At 36.2% G+C, this 23,141-nt stretch overlaps 2 protein-coding genes across 2 annotated transcripts; both read left to right on the top strand.

Moving 5' to 3' along the window:
* Positions 1-15,629: 15,629 nt before the first annotated feature.
* On the top strand, positions 15,630-19,563 carry LOC145053910 (beta-xylosidase/alpha-L-arabinofuranosidase 2-like). Its single transcript, XM_079002027.1, has 7 exons — positions 15,630-16,135; positions 16,959-17,246; positions 17,342-17,511; positions 17,598-17,695; positions 17,874-18,224; positions 18,306-18,716; positions 18,814-19,563. Exons 1-7 carry the CDS (start codon positions 15,719-15,721, stop codon positions 19,380-19,382), a joined length of 2,304 nt encoding a protein of 767 aa, XP_078858153.1. The 5' UTR covers positions 15,630-15,718; the 3' UTR covers positions 19,383-19,563.
* A 146-nt stretch (positions 19,564-19,709) lies between these two features.
* Positions 19,710-22,796, top strand: LOC145053911 (uncharacterized). Its single transcript, XM_079002028.1, has 9 exons — positions 19,710-20,309; positions 20,762-20,978; positions 21,053-21,210; positions 21,306-21,451; positions 21,549-21,611; positions 21,701-21,793; positions 21,902-22,063; positions 22,135-22,214; positions 22,295-22,796. The coding sequence occupies exons 1-9, from the start codon at positions 20,204-20,206 to the stop codon at positions 22,608-22,610; spliced, it is 1,341 nt and encodes a 446-aa protein (XP_078858154.1). The 5' UTR covers positions 19,710-20,203; the 3' UTR covers positions 22,611-22,796.
* Positions 22,797-23,141: the final 345 nt, after the last annotated feature.

The following is a 23,141-nucleotide window of genomic DNA, read 5'->3' as shown; positions in this document are numbered from 1 at the left end:
CACTTGTGGGTGCTTCTCTTCTCCCCTCAAAACCATAACATACATGATTCATGAGTTTCTCTCTCACTTTTGATCATCTTGTGAAGATATTACTAGCTTTTATACTCTCTTGAAGTTAATACTTTGGTTATGAACTTCAAGCTTAAGAGTTAAGATTTTTAGACTAGCATCAACATCAAGTTGGCTTCTTGTTGGTGTCTCAAGGATTCAACATTCTCCATCAACTTCCAAGCCTCCCTTTGAGGATTCAAAGTCTAAAAAGGTTGTTAAACACTTCTTCCTCTTTGGTGCTTGTTTTCTTTCCAAACTTTATAAGAAGATCCTCGGTGGGTATAAACTTCGTTTATGTTTATTCTAATTTTAAAGTCTTCCGTTGCTAAATATTATGTTTTTGAAACTAGTTTTCGAATAAAAAAAACCCAACACATGACAACATATACGTAACTTTTTGTTATAGCTAAAAGCAAAAAGATGTTATTGAGTATGCTGAGAAGGTCATCGAGAGGAGGATCAACATATCCTCTGCTTTCCGAGTATACCAGATTGATCAAAGCAGCTATGAGATGACTGACCAAATAAAAAATGGTATAATAAACTTGGAAAATCGTTATTGCACGTGTGGAAAATGGCAATTATCGGGTATACCTTATACTCATGCTATGGCGGTATTCTAGGAACTGAGATATCAACACTACAGTGCATGGGTTTCATCGTACTTCATAATGGAAACATATCAATCAACATATGTAAATTTTCTGTTTTCTATGCTAGTTCCAACTAAATACGAAGAATCGGATGAAGTCATGGTTGTTTTGCCACCATTGATGGACAAACGACAAGCCAGATGACCTAAACCCATAATTTTATCCCATCCCAAAGGTGAAGGTATGATTTACAAAAAAATGTAGTTGTTACCAAAGGATCGGTCACACAAGCAGAAACTGTGACGCCCTGTTTCCCGCAGAGTCAACAAAAATTGAATCTTCAAGTAGGACCAAGACAAGTGGCAAAAGTAACGTTAAGTCTAAGAGTATACATAATAGTCAAAAAGGTAGCCAACAATATGATATTGTTGATTTAAAAAACCTGTAGTAATGTTTGTACGACATCATAATGCTCTAAAAAAATTTGTTCAGAAGGATAAACTAGTTTTTGCTACATGTTCAAAAGGAAATTGTTTTAAAACATTGACAAAGAAAACCATAACTCAAAGATTAGCGTAATCTGCAACATCAATCCACTGGACACTATCAATGCACCACAAAACAACACACTCTTGTGCATTAGGGTGCAACAACTCGTGCGGGGGGGGGGGGGGGGGGGCGTTGCATAAAAACAATATATAAAGGTTAATCTTAAGTTATTTATATCATATTAACTTATAAAGTATATAAGGTGGACTAAACTACATACATTAGTAACATAATACGTTGACAATCATGTACTTGCAAACACCTCATCATAAGGTATGCAAATGCTCAATAGATAACACCTAGTATAGGGGAACCAACTATACTATTGTTGGGAAATGTCTCCGTGATCCAAATATGCAAAATTAAGATGTCAAACAACTTACTAACTTAACAAAGTTACAATACTTGTTGTTTAAAAAGTCTTATTAAACATAGTGTACATACCTTAAATGCATATACAAATCCCTACAGAGTATATGTGTGTCTGTTTCCTACTTTTGGCGCATTTGGGTTCAAATGGTCCTCAATCGTATCAAACATAGTACGCATATGTTTTTAAGTGAAATCCCATATCAATCTGCTCTATGGGTACCTATGTCAAAAAATTACACTTAAAAGTATATGTATCATTTTGACACAACATGGGTAAAAAAACTATATACCTGTTAACCTCTTATAAATTAGAGACAAGTATCATGCGTTCATTAGTAACTGACTGTCGAGGGTATTTCCCCAAAAATCCTTGCCCTAGCATATATAGAAGTGAGACTCTCACCATGTATTCATTACTTAATTGATGAAGTAAGTTATTGAACATGTGCGTAAGGTCAGCCACACTCATCGAACATGAAAGCGGAACATATGGAAAAACACGTTCTCCAAATTCTGCAAAACCAAAACTAGGATGGAAATAATCCCGAACCGCAAGCCAGTGACCAAGCAAAATTCTTTCCTGTCAAAGCAAACCCGATAGTAGCCAACTGGAAATAGAAGCTCTTATAGGTCAACTGGATCAAAAGTAGCAAATTCCTTGCACATAAGATGGTGACATAGTAAAGGGTGACATTCGACACCCATCGGCATGCTCACGTAATTATTAAACATGATTGCCTAAACATCACCCCACAAACTGGTCGATTTTGTAAGCATGCCATGATTTCGCGCCCAAGTCCAGGTCTACAGGTTATAGTAACAACCGCTTTGTATGTTTTATCGTGCTACAATCGAAAGAATTATTAATTAGAGATTTTTGTATGTATGTTCCGGACCGGAATTCCGAACAAAAAAAATCCAGAACTGTAGTCCGTACCATAAATTATGAACCAAAATTCTGGAATCGGTTCCTTGTATTCCGGAATAGTTCTACATATTCCGGACATGATTTTCAGATTCCAGACACATTCCAGAATAGCAAAAATTAGGAAATGATAACAATTCGTGATGTGGTATATATGTATAATTATATTTAATCCTATAACACAATTAAAATTCACAGAAAACATATAATACATATATAATTGCATAAACTAAACATGTTTTAACGTATAATCTAAAATAAACGCATATAATTAGAAACAAATTTGAAACTTACATATAAAAATTGTATTCCTTCACTACTATCAAAAGACATTTTCAGTTGTAAATGTGTCCGGAATGGGATGTAGGGCAATCTGAAACAAGGGAATGGCGAAATCTAGCCCGAAACGAGCTAAAGGTATTTATAGGAGAACCAGATTATCGGGTCGGAATTATCTGCCTGTTTACCGAATACTAAATCGGGTCCGGAATGTCCCATTTCGAACCAAGTGGTCATTTTTCAAAAAAAAAATATTTTTTAAAAACCAACAAAAAAAGGTTAGATTACTCAATTTCCCTTATATGAATTTGTTTGATCTTATAATTTTAAGGCATACACATTATATGTACATATAAAATTTGGAAACCCAAATGAATAATTAAGTCGTAAGATTATAAAGTGAAAACTTCTCAAGATGCAATGATCTCGTTGACAATTGAAGATCATTCAGAGGTACAAAGGAAATTTTAAGAAATTTAGAGGTGTTATTAAAAAGGAGAAATGATTTAAGAGGGTAATTAATTGTCATTAGCCCACTTGGCTAACAAAGTATTTATAACAAGGAGACTATGAGTTCAATCCCAAACATATATACTAACTCACCGTTCTAAAAAAACATGAGATGATACAAATACATAGAACAAAACCAAATTGTTACAAAATTGAAATTTGAATCTGTATCCATGTTGTGTTTCTTTCGAATGTAAAAAACATAAGGTCGTTTTGTATTTATGTTCGTGTTCAAACATTGACACGAAATAAACACAATATTAAAATGTTTTTATCGTGTTTTGTAAGATTAATTATAAATTAAATATTTTATTTGTGTTTGTCGTGTTTATTGTTTTTATTTTGCTTTAGTTGAGTGGTTTCTTGTTATTAAAACAAAACACGACATTGTTTTGTGTCGGGTTTGTAATATATAAAAACTTATCGTGTTGTGTGAACTAAAAACACGACACGACTACTCAATTATAAAAAAATTATCCGTTAACATGTTTGCATATGGGTATTTAGTGAGGGTTTGGCCCTAATGATTGTATTCTATGATTTGAAGAGATTTGACAATACATGTTATTGTCGGTCATAAGGGTATAATTTGTATACAAAATGAGAGCTTAATGATCAATAGTGTACAAAGAAAGAAATGATAATATCATTTGAAAAATTTAGAGGTGTTATTAAAAAGACAAATGATTTAAGAGGGTGATTAAAAAAAAGAGAAATGATTTAAGAGCGTGATTAATTGTCATTAGCCTACTTGGCTAACAAAGTATTTATAACAAGGAGATTATGAATTCAATCTCAGACATATATATTAACTTGCTGTTTTAATATATATATATATATATATATATATATATATATATATATATATATACATGAGATGATAAAAATACACAAAACGAAACCAAATTGTTACAAAGTTGAAATTTGAATTCGTATCTGTGTCGTGGATGTGTCAAATGTAAAAAAACATAAGGTCGTGTCGTGTCGTGTTTGTGCTCAAACTTTGACACGAAATAAACACAATATTAACATGTGTCTGTCGTCTTTTGAAGATTAATTATAAACTAAATATTTTATTTGTGTTTGTCGTGTTAATTGTTTTTATCTTGCTTTAATTGAGTGTTTTTTGTGTTATTAAAAGAAAACATGACATCGTTTCATATCGTGTTCGTATTATATAAACTCCAATCTTGTTGACAGGTGAAACTTTCCTATTCCACATGATCAAGTTTATCTTCCCATGCTCCACATTTTCACTTCTTCTTAGTCCCTGCAAATCAGAACATATGTGAATGTCACAACCAGTATCAAGAACCCAAGAATTAGAATGGGGTGATTTATTAGACAATATAGTGTATATACTTGCATTGTTGGGTTTTACTTTCTCATCCTTAACATCTTGCAGGTACTTCGGGCAGTTTCGCTTCCAGTGCGACTTTTCATGGCAATAGAAGCATCCAACCTCTTTAGGGTTGGCAGAAGTAGTGACAAAACCTTTATTGGTTCCACTTGAAGAGGACCCATCAAGGGACTTTCCCTTGGTACCCTTTGAAGGGATCTTCCTTTTCTTTCCTTTGCCTTGCCCGATTGCCAAGACAGGGGCCGCGGTAGGAGTAGGAGTGGTAACAACCGATTTACCCTTAAGACCACTTTCGGCGGTCTACAAGAGTCCTTGAATTTTGATGAGTGTAACTTCCTCCTTGTTCATGTGGTATGTCATTCTGAATTGATCATAACACGAAGGTAAGGAGTGCAAAATGATGTCAATTGCCAACTCCTCGGGGAAGTTCACATTCAATTTTAGCAAATGATCCACATACCTTTGCATTTTCTACATGTGGCTCGTGATGGGTTCACTGTCCTTCATCCGGGTTGTTATCATGGAGGAGATGATTTCATACCGCTCTTGACGAGCACTCTGATGGTAGTGGTCCATCAAGTCCTGGTGCATATCAAAAGGGTAGTAGTCCTCATAGGACTTTTGGAGCTCGGTTGTCCTTGTGGCCAACATGATACATGCCACCTTAGTGGCATCTCTCTCATGTGCCTGGTATTCAACGATTTCCTCAGGAGTAGCAGCCGACTCATCAAGTTCCTTAAGCTCCTTGTCGAGGACATATTCCTTGTCCTCATACCGAGTGACCATCTTGATGTTCTTGATCCAATCCATAAAGTTGGATCCATCGAAGATGACTCTCCTACAAAGGTTCATGAGAGAGAAAGAGTCGGTAGGGTTTGAGCCAGAAGCAGCATTGGAAGACATCTGAAAAAGAAGAAAGACAAGTTTAGGTTAGATATAAAGATAGTCCTTAATAAGACACCCAAATGTAATATTAAGGCTAGGACCCAACACAATATTTTATAACGTAGAAGAGGGATGTCGTAATCCAAGCTATAAAATATTTGAAGGTAGGTGAATGACGATTCACTAATTTCTACCATGAAAAACGAAATAAATTATTAGGTTTTAATTGGTTTTGAAACTCCTAGATTCTTTGAGATTCATTGAAATTTTCAATGGCATTTTCAATCTCGAGTGTGCCCTTCAAGTTTTGTGACTGGGATGCCAAGGATCACAAAACAAGGTGTGAAGTAACCATGCAAATTACTTGGTACTCTTAATGTTTATCACTCAACCGATGTCCCGGTTAACCACACGCGCTCCACCGATCAATGATAAACCTTAAGCCACCATTTGCCTACCTTTTTAAGTCCAGGTTAGTGTGTCGGTTAACCACACACGCTCCACCAACGACTTAATCAAAGTGAAAAGTGTAATTTCATGGGTTAGTACCTTATTCACATCTTCCTAAATTAACTAATATTGGGAATTTATAAAAACATTTAGTTACTTTATAATCATCATACTTTTAATGAGGATTAAATTCATTGTCCTACCCGTTCGGCTAACGACCCTCCACCAGTCAAGAAAGCGATAGGTGAGAGTGGACACCCATTAAGCTGCCATTTTATAGGCAACAACCTTATACCCCCCTTATAGACCGACTTCGTGAATGAGGCCTACTAAGGGTAAAACGACTTTTTCTTATACATATATAATTATTATTAAACTTATAATATTATAAAGTATAAGGGTTGAATTCTTACTTTTAGAATTCTAGGGGCTGGAACTAAAGTTTTACCAAAGTGTGTGAGACTTTACATTTTCCAAAACTTGAGGGCAAGTTTTGTAACTTTCAAAACTTTTCATCTTTCATAACTTATGAGTTAATGGTTTATTAAAATGAGAGACTTTTCATTTTATGTAACCTATGTGTTTATTAATGGACTTTAAAAGGAAAACTTTTGGTAATCCATAACTTGAGGACAAATTGTGGATTCCATTAAAACACATAAATATCAAGAATTAAACTACCAATCAAGTTGCAAATAATTCCTATGATCTTCTAAACTCATAAGTTCATGAGCATTCATATCAAAAATTTCAAGAATCATAAATAAACCATACAAAACTTGAAATTTTGATAATAGCCATTGAAAATGGATTAGCATAACCATTACACCAACTAAAACAAGTTTTATAAGACCAAAACAGTTTAGGGTAATGTTTCTAGTCCATTTTCAGCAGCAAAACTCAAAAATCTGCATTCAGGGGCTCCTACTCGTCGAGTGCAAGAACCTACTTGACGAGTAGGATGCATTACTACATGGACTCGTCGAGTCCCCCCTATGGACTCGGCGAGTTCATGCTGCAGAATGCAGAAAACTTGAGTTTTTTCAACAATTTGCATCAAGTATCAAGAAAACAAGCCTAGGCTCTGATACCACTAAAGGGTTTTGAGCATTCTAACAGTCCAATGGTGTAAATGAAACCCTAGAAACCTTGGATCTATGTTTTACTAAGATACATGCAAATTTGTTTTTCCAAGGTTCTTAACCTAAGTAGCATGGAATGGGGAACTTTGAAACATAATAAGCTAGTAGAGTTAGATACCTTTTAGTAGTGGTTGATTCCTTGGAGTTTGAGATCTTAGCACCAATAATGTGGATGGCTCAAATGGAAGTCACAAATCACCACAAACCTTGAAAACTTGAGAGAATAGTAGAACACTTCTAGAAAAAGGCCACCCTTATTTCTCACACAAAAACTAGTACAATTTCAAGTGCATGGGACTCCTTTATATAGTGTGGTGGATTAGGGTTACATCCATGTAAACCCTAATACCCATGACCTTTCATTTCCATGAGATCCATGAGTTAAAGCTTCATGGACTATCCATTGACTTACCATGCAAGCCTAGCCCATTCTAAATAAGCATAAACCCACACTATATAAATACAAGAGTCCATATTTAATTAGTCACACTTTTGATCACTAAATTAATTCTAAATTAATTTTAGATCAATGCTAACTAAATAATATGATTTCATATTAATATATTAGAAATTATAATATATTAATAAATCATAACTTATACTATTCTCAAAAGATTATCCATATAAATTATTCAGGTGAAGTGCAACCCAAATAGACCATGTCAGGTCGGGTCAAGTACATCTCAAATATAGTTATGGACTTAGACACCTTATCCAACACATATAACATAAAAATAGGCAAATAACACATAAACATATAACATAAACATATAAACATTCCTCGCGCTTGCCCCTGCATCGGACCGGAGTCTGGATGACATAACACATAACATATAAGCTAGACCTTCCTCAGGCTTGCCCCGACATCGGATCGAAGTCTGGAACACAAAAACAAACACATGCAAGAATCACGCAGACATCAAGCATACAAACATTCCTCGGGCTTGCCTCTACATCAGACCGAAGTCCGGAAACATATGACTACATCAGGCTAACCCCGACAATGCTAACATACATAAACGGGTCGGCCTTGGTGCCTTAGACCCGTTCCTACTGGAAGAGGACTCGCCTCTCAAGCTGGCTGATGATATCTCAAGTGAGGAATCTCTGATGGCTGCACCAACGACTCCTCGACTATAAATTCATAAGGAAAACTTAGTCAAAAACTGAAAACCCTTCTAAGGGTAAAACGACCATTTTACCCCTGGTCAAAGTCATCGTTTTGGTCAAAGTCAAAGTCAAGGTCAACTTCCAGTTGAGCCAACTCGTCGAGTTACCTCCTAACTCGTCGAGTTCCTATGCTATTCAGAATCGTTTTAAACCGATTCAACTCGTTGAGTCCCTTCACAAACTCGTCGAGTTCCACCCGATACGGAATTGGGACAAATCGACTCAACTCATCGGGTCCCCCTCTGGACTCGCCAAGTTCGCTTGTCTATTTGGGCTATCTTGATGGATTAAGCCCCTACACTTCAAATCCAAGCTTCATGCTTCACATAAACCCCAAAAATGTCCTTTTAAGGGTAAAGTTTCCAGCTTTAACCGTTAATACCTCTTCTTAATGGGTTTAGCTCAAATTCTAACTCCTTGGGACCTAAAACTTGGTCCTTAAGCCATCCATACACCATACTAAGACTTACAACCACAGATCTAAACCCCAAACACTACTTAGATACGTAAAGCTCCCACCTTTCTCTTCATGCATGGCCTTTTTGGGCTAAAAAGGACAATATGACACTCTATGGCTTGCATGGGGGCTCTAATGGCATAAAGTTTGCACCTTTATGCCATACTAGCCCTTCAAGGTCTTAGATCTAGAAGATTAACCACTTGGTTCGTCCATTCTCCAAAGGTTATAATTCTTGGGCCAAAACCTTCATAAAAGAGGAAGGAAGAGATCTAATGAATTAGAGGTCAAGATAGAAACTTGATTACCAGAAAATGTAGCCAAGGAAATGTAGTTTCTGGATCTACTCTCTTTCTCTTGAGCCTTCTAACTCCTTCTTCTTCTTCTTCTTCAAGCTTCAAGAACACACAAGATTGCTAAATGGCTCACACACTCACAAAATGCTCTAGGGTTTCATGGATTAGGGTTTGGGGCTTGGAGGCTAGAAATAAGGCCAAAAGGTGGGGATTAAGATGCTTAAATAGGGTGTAAAACCCCAAAATTAGGGTTTCACTCTGGTAGACCTACTCGCCGAGTCGAGGGTTCTCGACTCGTTGAGTAAATAGCTGAAAACCCGCGTCTAAGACTCGATTCTACTCGTAGTCTGGGGCTTCCAACTCGTCAAGTAGCTCTATAAAAATGAATAATTTTATAAATAAATGCATACCAGAAACCAAACGTTATAGATACATAGGGTTTTCAAGCCCATAACATTTTAATGATAAAATATCATTCTTGCAAGACATATATTAGGTGTAAATATATAACTTGTCCTAAGACCATCTACCTAGTCCCAACCGATCCTCACATATCCTAATTTGACAATCATCTAGAAGAATCACCTTACGGGGTGAACTGTCTAAGTAACTGTTTGACTACACCTGTTAGGGGAGTCCTTGGTTAGTGTAATCCATATAAGTGAACCAATGTTCAAAGGTTTTGATGCATATGGCTTTCCATTTCATCTACGTCCATGGGTTATAAAGCCATGCTAGCATCGTAATTCACAAGACGGCTTAGAACAACCAAGTGTTGGTCATTTCCTCTAGTCAATGACCCAGACATACCATCCAATTGTCTGATCGGGACCTACAGTTTCTGGTCATCCCAAGACGGGGAAGATTACACTCCGATCTGGTCCCACACATTAACAACTATGAGACCTAATCGATGTCAAGCCTATTCGAAACTAAGAAATCCTTTATAAGTCTTATTCCTAATCTAAGGCAATACCTATATCTAAAGACAATTGATTTCTACAACAATTCATAATCCAAATGTTACTATCTTATCTTTACAAATAGCACATAAAACATATAATACAAACAACATTTATTATTGTAACAACGTAAATTTTCAAACCAAATTTTTCATTGTTAAAACACATAAAATTCATATATCATACTTCATAAAAATCATAAGTGTCTCAATATCAACATAAATCAAAAGTCAAGTCCCATAACCCTAAATATGATCTCGAACAGATGTGTACAATCACGTCGGTGCCTTCCCGCGATCCTCGAAAGTACCTGAAACACATAACACAGTAAGCACGAAGATTAGTGAGTTCCCTAAAATACCACATGCAACATATTAGCCATTCGAGGCTATAACTCTATAAGACCCTCTGGTCAATGTGTCTCAGTGGGACCCTCCAGTCGCACAACTCTGATAGACCCTCCAGTCCTAACTCTGTAAACTCTGAATACACATAGCATAAATCACACAGACATAATGCAGTAATATCACAGCACTTAAATAAACACATAAGACCGTTTGGTCACACATAGATACTACTCTAGGCAAAGTATAGTGAGAAGACTCACCTCGTAAGCTAGCTAGTAAAATCGCGTGCTCGGAATCCTCGATCTAGCCTCCGCCTATCACAAGGATAATATCTCTAATTAATGCTCTCCTCATACTCAACTACACCATTCATTGGTCTCTCTTACACTCTTAGCCCTAAAAATGGGTAAAAGACCATTTTACCCTTCCTTGACCTTCATTACTCATTTTACCAACCCTAAAGTCAACAGAAGTCAATCCCAGTCAACATCCTAAATTGACCAGACTCGCCGAGTGCACTCATGTGGCTCATCGATTTCCATCGTTCTTAGTAATCCCATGAAGGTCCAGCTCGTCGAGTTAACCCCTAACTCGTCGAGCCATCGCATGATAAAGCTCATCGGGACAAACCCTAATCGACTCGTCGAGTTGTCTCATCGACTCGGCGAGTCTATTCAGACTCAACTTGCATTCAAACGGTTTTAAGGCAGGATACTTTCCCAAACTCCATATATAAGCTCTTTAGGCTTTAATATCACGTAAATCCTTGAGCTTTACGTTCATGCATGGCACAAAAGGGCTAGAAGTGCCATGAACAAGATTGAGAAGAAGTTTCTCACTCAAAGGGCTAGTATAGTTGAATAAATCATGGGACTTTCGACTCTAGGGACCTCATAAGGTCCAGATCTGATGTCCAACTCTAAGAAGGTGCTCAAAACCTTCAAGGTCTCCCATGAGAAGATGGAAATGAATCCCTAACTCTAGGACCATGAGATCTATCCATACAAAGGAGAAAGGTCCAAACTTTATACCTCAAACAGACGCTCCTTGACATATAAGCAGTAGATCTAGTAGTCTCTTCACAATCCTTGCTTAGAATCCTCCTTCCCTCTACCAAAATGCACCAAAAAATCTCAAGTAGAGCTCAAAACTCTCTCAAAATCTCAAGGGGGACGATTAGGGTTTCTCCTTAGTGAGGTGTGACCGCAAATGAGGCTATAAGTGCCTTTAAATAGGCCCCAAACCCGGGGATCTAGGGTTTCCACTTACAGTGCCTACTCGGTAAGTCTACTCTCAGACTCGTCGAGTAGATCATTAAACTCACGTGGCCAAACCCGCTTCTACTCGGCAAGTTATAGCACCAACTCGTCGATTAGATCAATGAACCTCAAAAATAAAAATTAAAATAATATACCTGGGTATCCGGATGTTACAATTATATGGATATTTTTAAGTTAAGATTATGTTCTTGTTGATAACTACACACTCACTTGACAAAGTGTCTGGTGATTGGTGAATCGGGCAGAGCTTGGCCTTACACCTTTCTCGAAAGACCTAGATGTACATAATGCTACGTATTAGTGTAGTTTCATACTACATGGAACTATTATCTTAAGAGTTTAGATTCCTCAACAATTCCAAAGTCTACTTCAAGATCAAACAAGTAAGGATCAACCAGGCAGGACAGTCGGAAGACATGATCATTTCGACATATAGTCTTTCTGAAATCTAACAACCAAGCCAACGTGACCATTCTAGACACCTCTCCCATAGTAGATCAATCAACATAACAACTTGGAATCGTTGATAAATCTTAATTATAAGATCCCGGTAACGGCTTACAACTATAATTATAAATTACATAGGGGCAGAGTAAGTGTAGCTCACTTACAGAGTACAATAGACGAGAATCGGGATCAAAATGGGCAGAATACAGGTCCTTCCTACATGAAGATTATGGCAAACTGAGCACTCGAGGGTGTCATAGGGCTTTGTCGCAGGCTAGAATGAAGAAAATGGGCTAATTATCGAAATTTCCGGAGAGATATCGATTGGAGGGTGTTGGGAGGAGTGAAAGAATGAGCTGGTATTTATAGGTGAGTTTAGAGTCTTGCGCGTTGTGCAACAGGAGGCGCGCCGTGCATAAGAGTGACTTCGATATACTGGGTTGCCGACACGTGGCACAATATGGATGGGGGTACGTGGCTGACTACATATGCAAGATACGGGCGATGTGCGTGCGTGTGTGACGTTTTCCAAATTTTCAAAATTGCATAGCTCCTTCATATGAGCTCCGTTTTTACATTTTTTTATATCCACGGAAAGCTCCCGATGAGATCTACAACTTTCCCTTAGATCCCGTCGGCTAATTTTGACTTTATTTTATTTACACTAACTTAGCCTATTAAAGCCCATATAAAATGCATAACTCTCACATCGAGCGTCCATTTTCGATGGTTTTTATATCGTTGGAATCCTAATAACGAGATCTTCAACTCTCGTTTAGATTTTTTTAGCTAACAATCTATCGATCTAAAATTCGATATCGGTGTGCACACTGTTGTGCCGAATTTTAGAAAAATCATAACTTCCTCTAGTGAAGTCAGATTTAGAAGATACATATATGCATGAATTCGCTTTTACGGCATATATGAATTCCGTTTAGACTTCTTAAGCTAAAAAACAATCCATCTCATATTCACTTTTTATGCTATCCGTAGCTGTGTCGGTTTTATCGCGAGACTTTGGCGCTTCCTAACTTCTTCGTTCTAAGTCGGATCGAGGCGTCCTAAATATGTACGGGTTCCTAATTACGAATACTATAACTATGTTGAGATTATTTTCCCTAAGTGATCTTCTATTTTTGAAGTTTATTTTAAATATTATTTATTTTATTATATAATATATCTTAATAAACACATAAGCACAAAATATATGAATAATCATGTCTTATTCATTCACAAAATGACTACATGACTTGACCACAAAGGTTACATGTTTGATTACTAACTCTAGCTGGAAATACGGACTTACATATTAAATATTTATGATACAAATATTATTGACATAAAATGCCTAAATAGCAACATCTACTTCACATAAAATATTTCTCTAAAAATATACTAATACACTGCGTTACAAACATCATATAATAATCTAAAAACGAAATCATATGATTAAAATAAAAATACATACCCACAAAACTTCAAGCTATTCACTATAATATGAAATCCGCCACAAAATTATAACTCTGAAATGTCTGTTCTCGTAGTCTAAAATGTTGGATGAAGAGACTCCCGTAAGTCCGAAATGTGATACTGGATTGAGTGAAATGTTATCAAACAGGAGAGCATAGTACTGAGATTGGTTAACTATGTGTGTCGATAAAAAAAATGGGTCTTGAATGTTCTATTTTGAGAGCTGATTTGTACACAACAATTTTATCCATACATAATAATTGGTGCTTTAAAATGTTGTATTGTATAACTACATAATACATCAATTATTGTGTATGGCAAAAAAATGTGTACGAATTACTTCATGGTTATTTTGAAGAGAAAAAAACCGGATGATTTTCGTTAAAAAAATTATAAAGTTGTTTAGTTTAGCTAATTTTCAAAAAAAATATTACATCTATTTTAAAGCAAATAAAGTCAAATATGCAATAATTGCTTGTACCTTATGTGAGCTAATTACATGTACATTGTTGTACGTAACATTGATGACCTAAGGTTACGTTTATGCAGAGCAGAAGTACGATATTTTAGGCCAACAATATTTGAAAATATTTCGGATTAAAAGAACTAAAAATTATAACAATATTAACGAAAGCCAAACATAAATTAAACAGAATAAAAACATAATGCACCAGTATTGTACATTGTTCGGTTTTTTAATCCCACTCCACGCGATAAATATTCACTAATAATTGTTAAAGTTTCAAAAAAAAAAAAAAAAAAAGACCTCTAAAATACATCATGAACATATTATTGTCCTTTTATTCAGTTAGCGACCTAAAATATTAAAGGTCTTTAAAATCATAACAGTCTATACTATAGGCCTACATCAATATTAATAAAACCTTTTTAGTATTATAATTTGGTACATATTAATATTGATAAATGGTTTAATTAAAAATAAGATATGAAAGTACATAACTTGGCAAAGTATGAATGTCTCACAGCCCGTGTCTAATCGTTTATCGATCACTGGCGTAGTGAAGCCGATAAAAACAGCCGCCCAAAAGTATAACTCACGGGTCTCATTTACACATAGGCCCCACTAGTTGCCATTTTTGCATATTCGACCCCTCCATTTGTCTTTTTGCTTCCCTTTTTTAAGTTTCAACCGAAATCTCGTATTTGCATTTTCGACAAGTTAACATCATAATAAATATCAGAAGAAAATAGCAAACAAGTGCCTCTTTGAGTTGTTAATGTCTCATAACGCAATTCAAGATTTTTACATGCTTTTTGTATTTAGTAAATATCGTATGATATGAATGGTGAAAGTGTTTTCCTCTTTTTCTTTTTTCTTGATTGTATGTTGCCAAAAGATGATCTCACACGTTGACTTAACATTTGAAAAATTAATAGTAAATATAATGCCATCACATGAATAATACGCATGTTTTCATCAGTGAAAGGATTTCCTTAATATTTATAGTCCCTAGCGGCACGGTTGTTACGTAAAACATGTTGTATTGTATTTGATTGAGAGTAGGAATAGGACAGTCAGATTGTGCCAGGGGAACAAAAATTGCAGGTTTTTTATCCATCAAAAAAGATAAATAAGGTGGGACAAACGTGTAAAAAATGAAAATATCATCTCATCTCCATAAAAAAAAGTATCAGTCTCGTCGACCTAAATATAATCAAAGTTTGATAGAGTAAGATAGAATATCGTAAATTAATAACCAAAAAATACAATATGAATTTTAAACGTTAATTATTTATATTTAAACCTTTAAATCTCTCTTTGCCCCCACATCCCTTTTTACCAATTTCTACAAATGTGGAGTTGATGACTTTTTGTTTGTCTTTTTATAGTTATCACTTTTCACCAATTTTTTACTACAAAGGTCATCAATATAGTTCAAGGATTGAAGTTGTAGTTATCAAATAGCCAAGGGGGTGTTCTTGTAATCCTCTTCAACAAAATCTTTCACGGGCTTGTGTCAGTCCTTAAACAAATGCCCTCCAACTTGATTCCCTCCATCTCTCACACACTAAAACACACACACACACACATCCATTGTCTTTATATTCAAGCGAACTATCACGGGTTACTACAAAACAACATGTGTGTCAAACCTCAATCCCTATAAAACGACCAAACCCACAACCCCTCCATTGTCACTTCGAGAAAAAAATGGCGTTCAAAAACAGAGCACTCTCTGTTTTTGCCATTCTTGCCATCTTCATGATGTGGCAAAACACCAATGTTTTAGCCCAAAACACACCCGTTTTCGCCTGTGATATCAACAAGAACCCGGGTTTAAGAAACTTCTCGTTTTGTGATTCATCATTAGATGTGCAAACTAGGGTCGATGATTTGGTAAAGAGGCTCACATTACAGGAAAAGATTGTGAATTTGGTTGATAACGCCGGCAGCATCGACCGCCTTGGTATTCCAAAATACGAGTGGTGGTCGGAGGCTCTACACGGCGTGTCTTACGTGGGTCCAGGGACCCATTTTTCCAGTGTGGTCCCTGGAGCAACCAGCTTCCCTCAAGTCATCCTTACTGCAGCCTCGTTCAATGAAACTCTGTTCAAAACAATCGGAAAGGTACGTAACAACAGATAACTTGAGCATTGCAGATGTTTCAGGCTTTTAGTGTCTTCTACCTAGTCATGATATCTGATATCCGATATCAGATGACTATAACATTTCTAGTACATGCACAAATGTTCAAACATTTGTGTCATGGAATTAGAAATGAGGACTAGTAACGATTCCAATTGAAACTAATTGTGTTCAACAAGATTCGTTTTTTGTTTTCGAATTTCAAGAATTTGAGTTGGGTATACCAATATTATTATTATTTAAATTTATAATTAAAAGATGGGCTCATTGTAACTGTCAAATTACTATAATACTTTTTGATTTAAAGTAATGTCAATAACATGCATATTACCAATAAACTAATAATTATAATTTGATAGCGAGGGAGTGAGGGACCAGTGTCTTGGACTGTATGAAGTAAGCCGGTGGAGTGGAGCCAGTCCACCACCCGCTTCACTTTTCTTTCACTTTTTGTTCTAATTTGGAGACTTGTTATTATTGGAAATGCTTTATTTTGTTTATTTAATTAATTTAAACTGGAAAAAAGGGATATTTCTTGGATATAAATGGATATCTGTCCTTTTCCAAAGTAAATACAAGAGGATAAGTTTCTCCAGCCTGCTTGTTAATATAAAACTTATATAGTATTCATCTAAAGACAATATATATATATATATATATATATATATATATATATATATATATATATATATATATATATGATATTCTAATCGATTCTTTAGCTAAAATACATATATTAAAATATCATTTCAAGGATAGTTTTATGTAAAAATCATTTAAATTTGGTTAATTTTGATGGGTATAGGTGGTTTCAACCGAAGCTAGAGCAATGTATAATGTCGGTTTAGCAGGATTAACATTTTGGTCACCAAATATAAACATTTTGCGAGATCCACGATGGGGAAGAGCTCAAGAAACCCCGGGTGAAGACCCGACCCTAACAAGTAAATATGGAGCGGCTTATGTTCAAGGTTTACAAGAGACTGACGATGGTAATAAAGATCGGCTCAAAGTCGGGGCTTGTTGTAAGCATTACACTGCTTACGATGTTGACAATTGGAAAGGCATTGATCGTTACCATTTTAACGCTGTGGTAATTTTTTTTTTTTAATTAAAATCAGACAGATCATAATTTAAGGCAATGATATATTGATAGATATATTTAAAGGGTTTTTTTTGGTTTTAAAGGTTACAAAACAAGATATGGATGATACATTTCAACCCCCATTCAAGAGTTGTGTTGTGGATGGCAATGTTGCAAGTGTCATGTGTTCTTATAATCAAGTAAATGGCATACCAACTTGTGGTGATCCGGATCTTTTAACCGGAGTCATTCGGGGCGAATGGAAATTAAACGGGTAAAAACCGAAAACACTTTGACTTGTGTTTATCACTTATGTTGACTTTCTAGTCTTTTGAGTTGCAAGATTTTTGGTTTACACAGGTACATAAGTTCTGATTGTGATTCGCTAGACGTGATGTTCAATTCCCAACACTGGGCTAAAACACCCGAGGAAATCGCAGCTGACGCGTTAATAGCTGGTAAGATATCGTGTCTTTTTAACTTAATCCGATAAGCTGAGCATAGATGTTTTTTCATGACTTAATGGATTAGCAAATACTCAATTACTAAACATTTAAGTCCTAAACTTTCATAAATTTGCTCATATTGACCTTTTTTTTTTTTTTTTTTTTTTTTTTACATTTGATTCCATAACAGGATTGGATTTGAACTGTGGAAATTTCCTGGGGCAACACACAGAAGCTGCGGTGAAAGCTGGGCTAGTGAAAGAATCTGAAGTCGACAGAGCTGTTTCCAACAATTTCGCGACTCTTATGAGATTAGGGTTCTTCGACGGTGATCCGAGCAAGCATATCTATGGGAAACTAGGCCCAAAAGACGTATGCACACCGGCGAACCAGGAGTTAGCACGCGAAGCGGCTAGACAAGGAATCGTTCTCCTCAAGAACAGTATCGGATCCTTGCCACTTTCCCCAACATCCATCAAATCACTAGCCGTGATCGGACCTAACGCCAATGTCACAAAAACCATGATCGGAAATTACGAAGGTAGATTCAAAACTACTCCACTTTTGAGTGCGTAATGCCGTAATTGCTAGAATTCTAAGATTATTTCGAATCAAAACACAGGTACCCCTTGTAAGTACACGACTCCTCTTCAGGGACTAACGGCGGAGGTGGCGACGGTGTACCAGGCGGGGTGTGCGGATGTAGGCTGTGCTAGTGCACAATTAGATGAAGCCAAGAAAGTAGCGGCTGCGGCAGATGCTGTGGTTTTAGTGATGGGTAGTGATCAATCGATAGAGGCTGAGAGTCGAGACAGAATCGATCTTACTCTTCCTGGACAACAAAGTCTTTTGATTTCTCAGGTTGCAGAGGTATCTAAAGGTCCGGTTATTCTTGTTATAATGTCTGGTGGAGGAATGGATATCCAGTTTGCTAAAGATGACCCGAAAATCACTAGCATTTTATGGGTCGGGTTCCCTGGTGAAGCTGGTGGCGCTGCCCTAGCAGACATCATTTTCGGGCAGTATAATCCAAGTAAGAACATATGAAAAAAAAAGTCTCATTTCTATGACTTTCTTTATTAAGTCATTATTTTCACATTAACTGTTTATGTTTTTTGTGGTGTGTTTAGGTGGAAGGTTACCCATGTCATGGTACCCACAATCCTACACAAAAGTGAACATGACCAACATGAACATGAGACCAGATCCAGCCACAGGCTACCCGGGTCGAACCTATCGGTTCTACAAAGGAGACACGGTTTACACATTTGGTGATGGGCTAAGCTTTACTGAGTTCACTCACCACCTAGTTGAAGCACCTAAGCTTGTATCCATACCATTAGAGGAAGGGCACGTGTGTCGATCATCTAGGTGCAAGTCAATCGATACAGTTGACCAAACTTGCAAGAATTTAGCATTTAATATTCATTTGAGGGTGACAAATAGTGGGAAGATGAGGGGAAGCCACACGGTGTTTTTGTTTTCTTCACCTCCATCTGTCCATGGTGCACCTCAGAAGCATTTGTTGGGGTTCCAGAAGGTGAATTTGGCACCAAGGGAACAGGGTGTGGTTAGGTTTGGTGTAGATGTGTGCAAAGATTTGAGTTTGGTTGATGAAGTTGGAAACAGGAAAGTTGCATTGGGGTTACATGTTCTTCATGTGGGAAACTTGAAACACTCCTTAAATGTGAAGATATGATGTGGGTGTTTCTTGTAATTTCCCACAAGAAAAATATTTTCGATTTTTTTGGTGGGTTGTGGGTGGTTAAGCTTCAAGAAGATTATGAAAGTCATCGCAAGATGCAATTTTATTTAATAATTTGTAAGAAATTGCTCGTTTTCTTGAAAAACAATGATAAAGGGAACTGCAAAATGAGAAATGGGCCATTCACGCTTGGAGACATATTAACAAACTCCCGGCATTATATAAAAAAATAAAGATATTCAGACTACAAATCACCATGAAACGTAGCTTGCATTCCAAGAAAATAGCCAAGTTGACCCATATCTTTTAGTGTAAACCAAGATTTTAAGTAATGTATCAATCATTAACATAAGTTGATGAATTTTCGGTAACAATTATATCATCAACATATATAAGTATTTATATCATCAAAAAGGGGTGTATCATTTTGGGCACATGGTTTTAGTTTGGCAAGCCACGTAAGTCAGGGAGGTCTCTTGACATAAATTGAAGTCTACATTTCGACGGTGTTGGCCGAAGCTCGAAAGGACCAGACGTGGAAGAAAAACAAAATATAGGAACCTAAAACATAGGAATTTTAATAATTGTCATAAATCCGTCTCTTTTAGCTAACAACATGGACCAATTGTGTAATTTTGTCATATTATATTATCAAAATATAAATATAAATATATAGATAGTTAGATAAAGTTCTTTATTAAATAAGTATAAAAATATAAAGCAAGTAGTATTAAAAAGTTAGGTTAAAAAGGGGTTACGACAGACAGCCCGCGTCACCACTTTTCAATTCCCGCTCTCCCAATCGCAAAAATACCATGGTCGGCGATTCATCGGCCTCCGTCCGACTTCCGGCACTCCTCCTCCTACTCACTTTCTTGAACTCTGCCTGTTTCGTTGTTTCAGGAGAGTTTCCTTCTCTAAGTAAGTCTTTTAACACTCTTCTTCGAATGATATAGTTTATTCCGATTATTTGTACTTGTTGGACTTAGTTATTACGTTATTTGGTTTTTAATAACTAGGATTCATAGTGAGACCGAAGAAATTTTGAGTGTCTTGGCAGATTACAAACTTACTAGTTACTGTATTTAGTGTGTTTCCCTCTATCATGAAGTAACAATTCCTACTTTGTGTGATTAGCGTATTACTGTTACTTGTAACTTAGTAATTTTGAATTAGAGAACAGAAGTAAGCGTTCAGAGTATTGGATAAAAGAATAGGGACATGGATGATACAGACCTCAACTTCACACATGATATGAAGTGCAGTTGATTATATGACAAGCCCCTTTTAGTACTAAATGCAGGTTCAACCTTCTAGGGTTGCGCATAAGAAACTCTTCCAATAATGCCCCTAACATTTCCTTGCATTTGCAGTTGTTTCAGAGTATGCATCATTACAAATATCCCCAAAATTGGCAGTGGAAAACTCACCAGGTTCAAGACCTGGATCCCAAGTGGTTTGTGAAAGAGTAGAAATTCATGGCTTGTCAAGGTTCAGAAACCTCACAAGTTTCTTCTCTTCAGTGAAGGTGAAGGCTATAATCGTAAATTCCACTGGTCGTCCTCCAAATGTTACCATCTGTTTCCACAGGTGAGTTGTAATAAATTAAATATCACAACATTTTATGCAAAAAAAAGTCACCATTGGGTATCTATAATTTGCAGGAATGCATCTCTTGCAGTGGGGATGTGTCATGAAGGTCAATGGGAGAAACTTACCAAAGGGTCATGGATTAAATCCATGTCCCCATTTGATCACAAGCTTTTGGATATACGAATAGTGGGCCCTTCTGAAGGAACTATTGAGATCTTACTGAACAAAGGTAAGTTGTTATGATGATTCATTGAAGTTAAGTAAAACCATCTTTAATCTTTACATTATCATACTGACAAGTGACACAAAACTTGATTCTTTCAGAATTTTATTCCTACAGAATTGTATTTCTGGTAGTTGGAATAACACTGATGACATTTGCATCCTCTTTGAGCAACTCTTTAGTAGTCTACTATGGTGGTGCAATGACATTAGGGGTTCTGCTTGTTGTGTTGGTGATCCTCTTTCAGGTTGTTAAGTATATCTTTATTATCCCTGAAATTACATCAATGCCCCTGCTTTGTATAATTTATTTTTAGCTCACTATAATTATTACTTTTAATGCAGGGAATGAGGATCCTTCCAAGTGGTCGAAAGAGTTCACTTGCATTAGTTCTATATGGATCCATTGTAAATGTCCCATATTTTATCCTTTTACTTTTCAAAATTCAAATGCAAATTCTTTCTGTGATTTCCATATAAACATTTTACTTCTTCAGGTTGGAGTCGGATCCTTTCTGTTTAGCTACTTACCTACATTATTCAACTCACTACTCATGGAAATGGGAATCAGTGAAGATGTATACAGTCCTGTATGTAAGTTTAATTTAGCTAATATTACATATTATTCCATTCTTTTGCCAAATCTTTTACATAAATTGTTAAAAAAAAAAAAAAAAACTGCAACTTTGTTTCTACAGATAGCAGTATTCCTACTAGCTTTCATTGTTCTTTTGGGAGCATGGTTAGGGTTTTGGGCTGTTCGTAAGCTTGTCCTTACAGAAGATGGATCAATCGATACAGGTGTGGCCCACTTTGTTTCATGGTCCTTCCGGATTGTAGCATCCAGTATGATTCTTCAGGTACCTTATATTTAAACATTAAAAATGATTATTTTTCCATATGATTGTTCATATGTTCTTTTGTGTTCCAGAGTTCAGTTGATCCTTTATTAGCAGTTGCAGCATGGGTTTGTGGAATACTTGTTCCATCGGCTTTTAAGTGGTTCCTTAAGTAAGCAGTTGTTTCTTTTTGACTTAAATGAATGAAAAGTAGGAACGCGATAATAAATAAACTGATTTTCAAATATGCAGAGTGTTGTTCAAAACAAACAAGGTGAAGCATAGAGGATCTTACAAGAAGGTTTCTAATGAAGAGGATCATGGAATCATCCATAAGTTAGAGGACAAAAACACATTCTATTCGAGCTTTCATGACACACGTGAAAGAAGACAATACTCGAAGGAGGAATGGGATGAATTTACTAAAATGTCCACGAAGAAAGCACTTGAAAGTCTTGTGTGTTCACCAGATTTTAACCGATGGGCTGTTGCTCATGCGGATAGAATCACTTTACGTCCGAAAAACGACACCAGTCAGAGGCGACAAAGTTGGCTCCCATGGTCTTGATCATCATCTAGATCTAGTTATGAAAATGCCAATTGTTTTGTTGTAACAAGTTGTTACCTTGATTACATTATGGATAAATTGTTGTATCACTGTGATTCTTTAGGAGCTTTTAGTTTAACTTGTGTAGTTGGGTTTGATAAATTTGCTTTAGAACATGTAAATAAATTAACTTCCTTTTGTGTGGCATCATTTTTACACCTTATTAAAAATTACAGAAGTCATAAAATGTTAATGTAATGTCTGAATCTTGATATCGACTCGATACATTCCTAGATCAAACTGAATACAACCGTTATTCTTTTCTCCAAAAAAGGATTTTATATTTCAAACTAAAAAAAATTACAATATAAATGGGCATTTTTATTTTGCAAACTAAAATCATATTACAAGAAAAAGATGTAGACCAACAGATCATAAGCCCCGTTCAGTTAGTCACAAACGACCATGTGAATGACTGTAACTATTCGGCCAAATCAACTTCGGGCATTCAGAATTCCATTAGGCTCCACACTTGTCTCAGCCCGTTTGAAC

Source organism: Lactuca serriola, chromosome 5 (genome assembly GCF_051521515.1).
Source record: "Lactuca serriola cultivar US96UC23 chromosome 5, Lser_US96UC23_V15, whole genome shotgun sequence".
Classification (NCBI taxonomy): Eukaryota; Viridiplantae; Streptophyta; class Magnoliopsida; order Asterales; family Asteraceae; genus Lactuca; species Lactuca serriola.
Note: the sequence above shows the minus strand (reverse complement) of the source record. Positions and strands in the feature narration are given on the sequence as shown.

Coding starts and splice junctions, on each gene's coding strand:
- LOC145053911 (XM_079002028.1), top strand. CDS start 20,204: ATGGTCGGCGATTCATCGGCCTCCGTCCGACTTCCGGCACTCCTCCTC. Junction 21,612..21,700: donor TAGTTCTATATGGATCCATT/GTAAATGTCCCA, acceptor TTACTTCTTCAG/GTTGGAGTCGGATCCTTTCT. Junction 22,215..22,294: donor GCTTTTAAGTGGTTCCTTAA/GTAAGCAGTTGT, acceptor TCAAATATGCAG/AGTGTTGTTCAAAACAAACA.
- LOC145053910 (XM_079002027.1), top strand. CDS start 15,719: ATGGCGTTCAAAAACAGAGCACTCTCTGTTTTTGCCATTCTTGCCATC. Junction 16,136..16,958: donor TGTTCAAAACAATCGGAAAG/GTACGTAACAAC, acceptor TGATGGGTATAG/GTGGTTTCAACCGAAGCTAG. Junction 17,512..17,597: donor GGCGAATGGAAATTAAACGG/GTAAAAACCGAA, acceptor TGGTTTACACAG/GTACATAAGTTCTGATTGTG.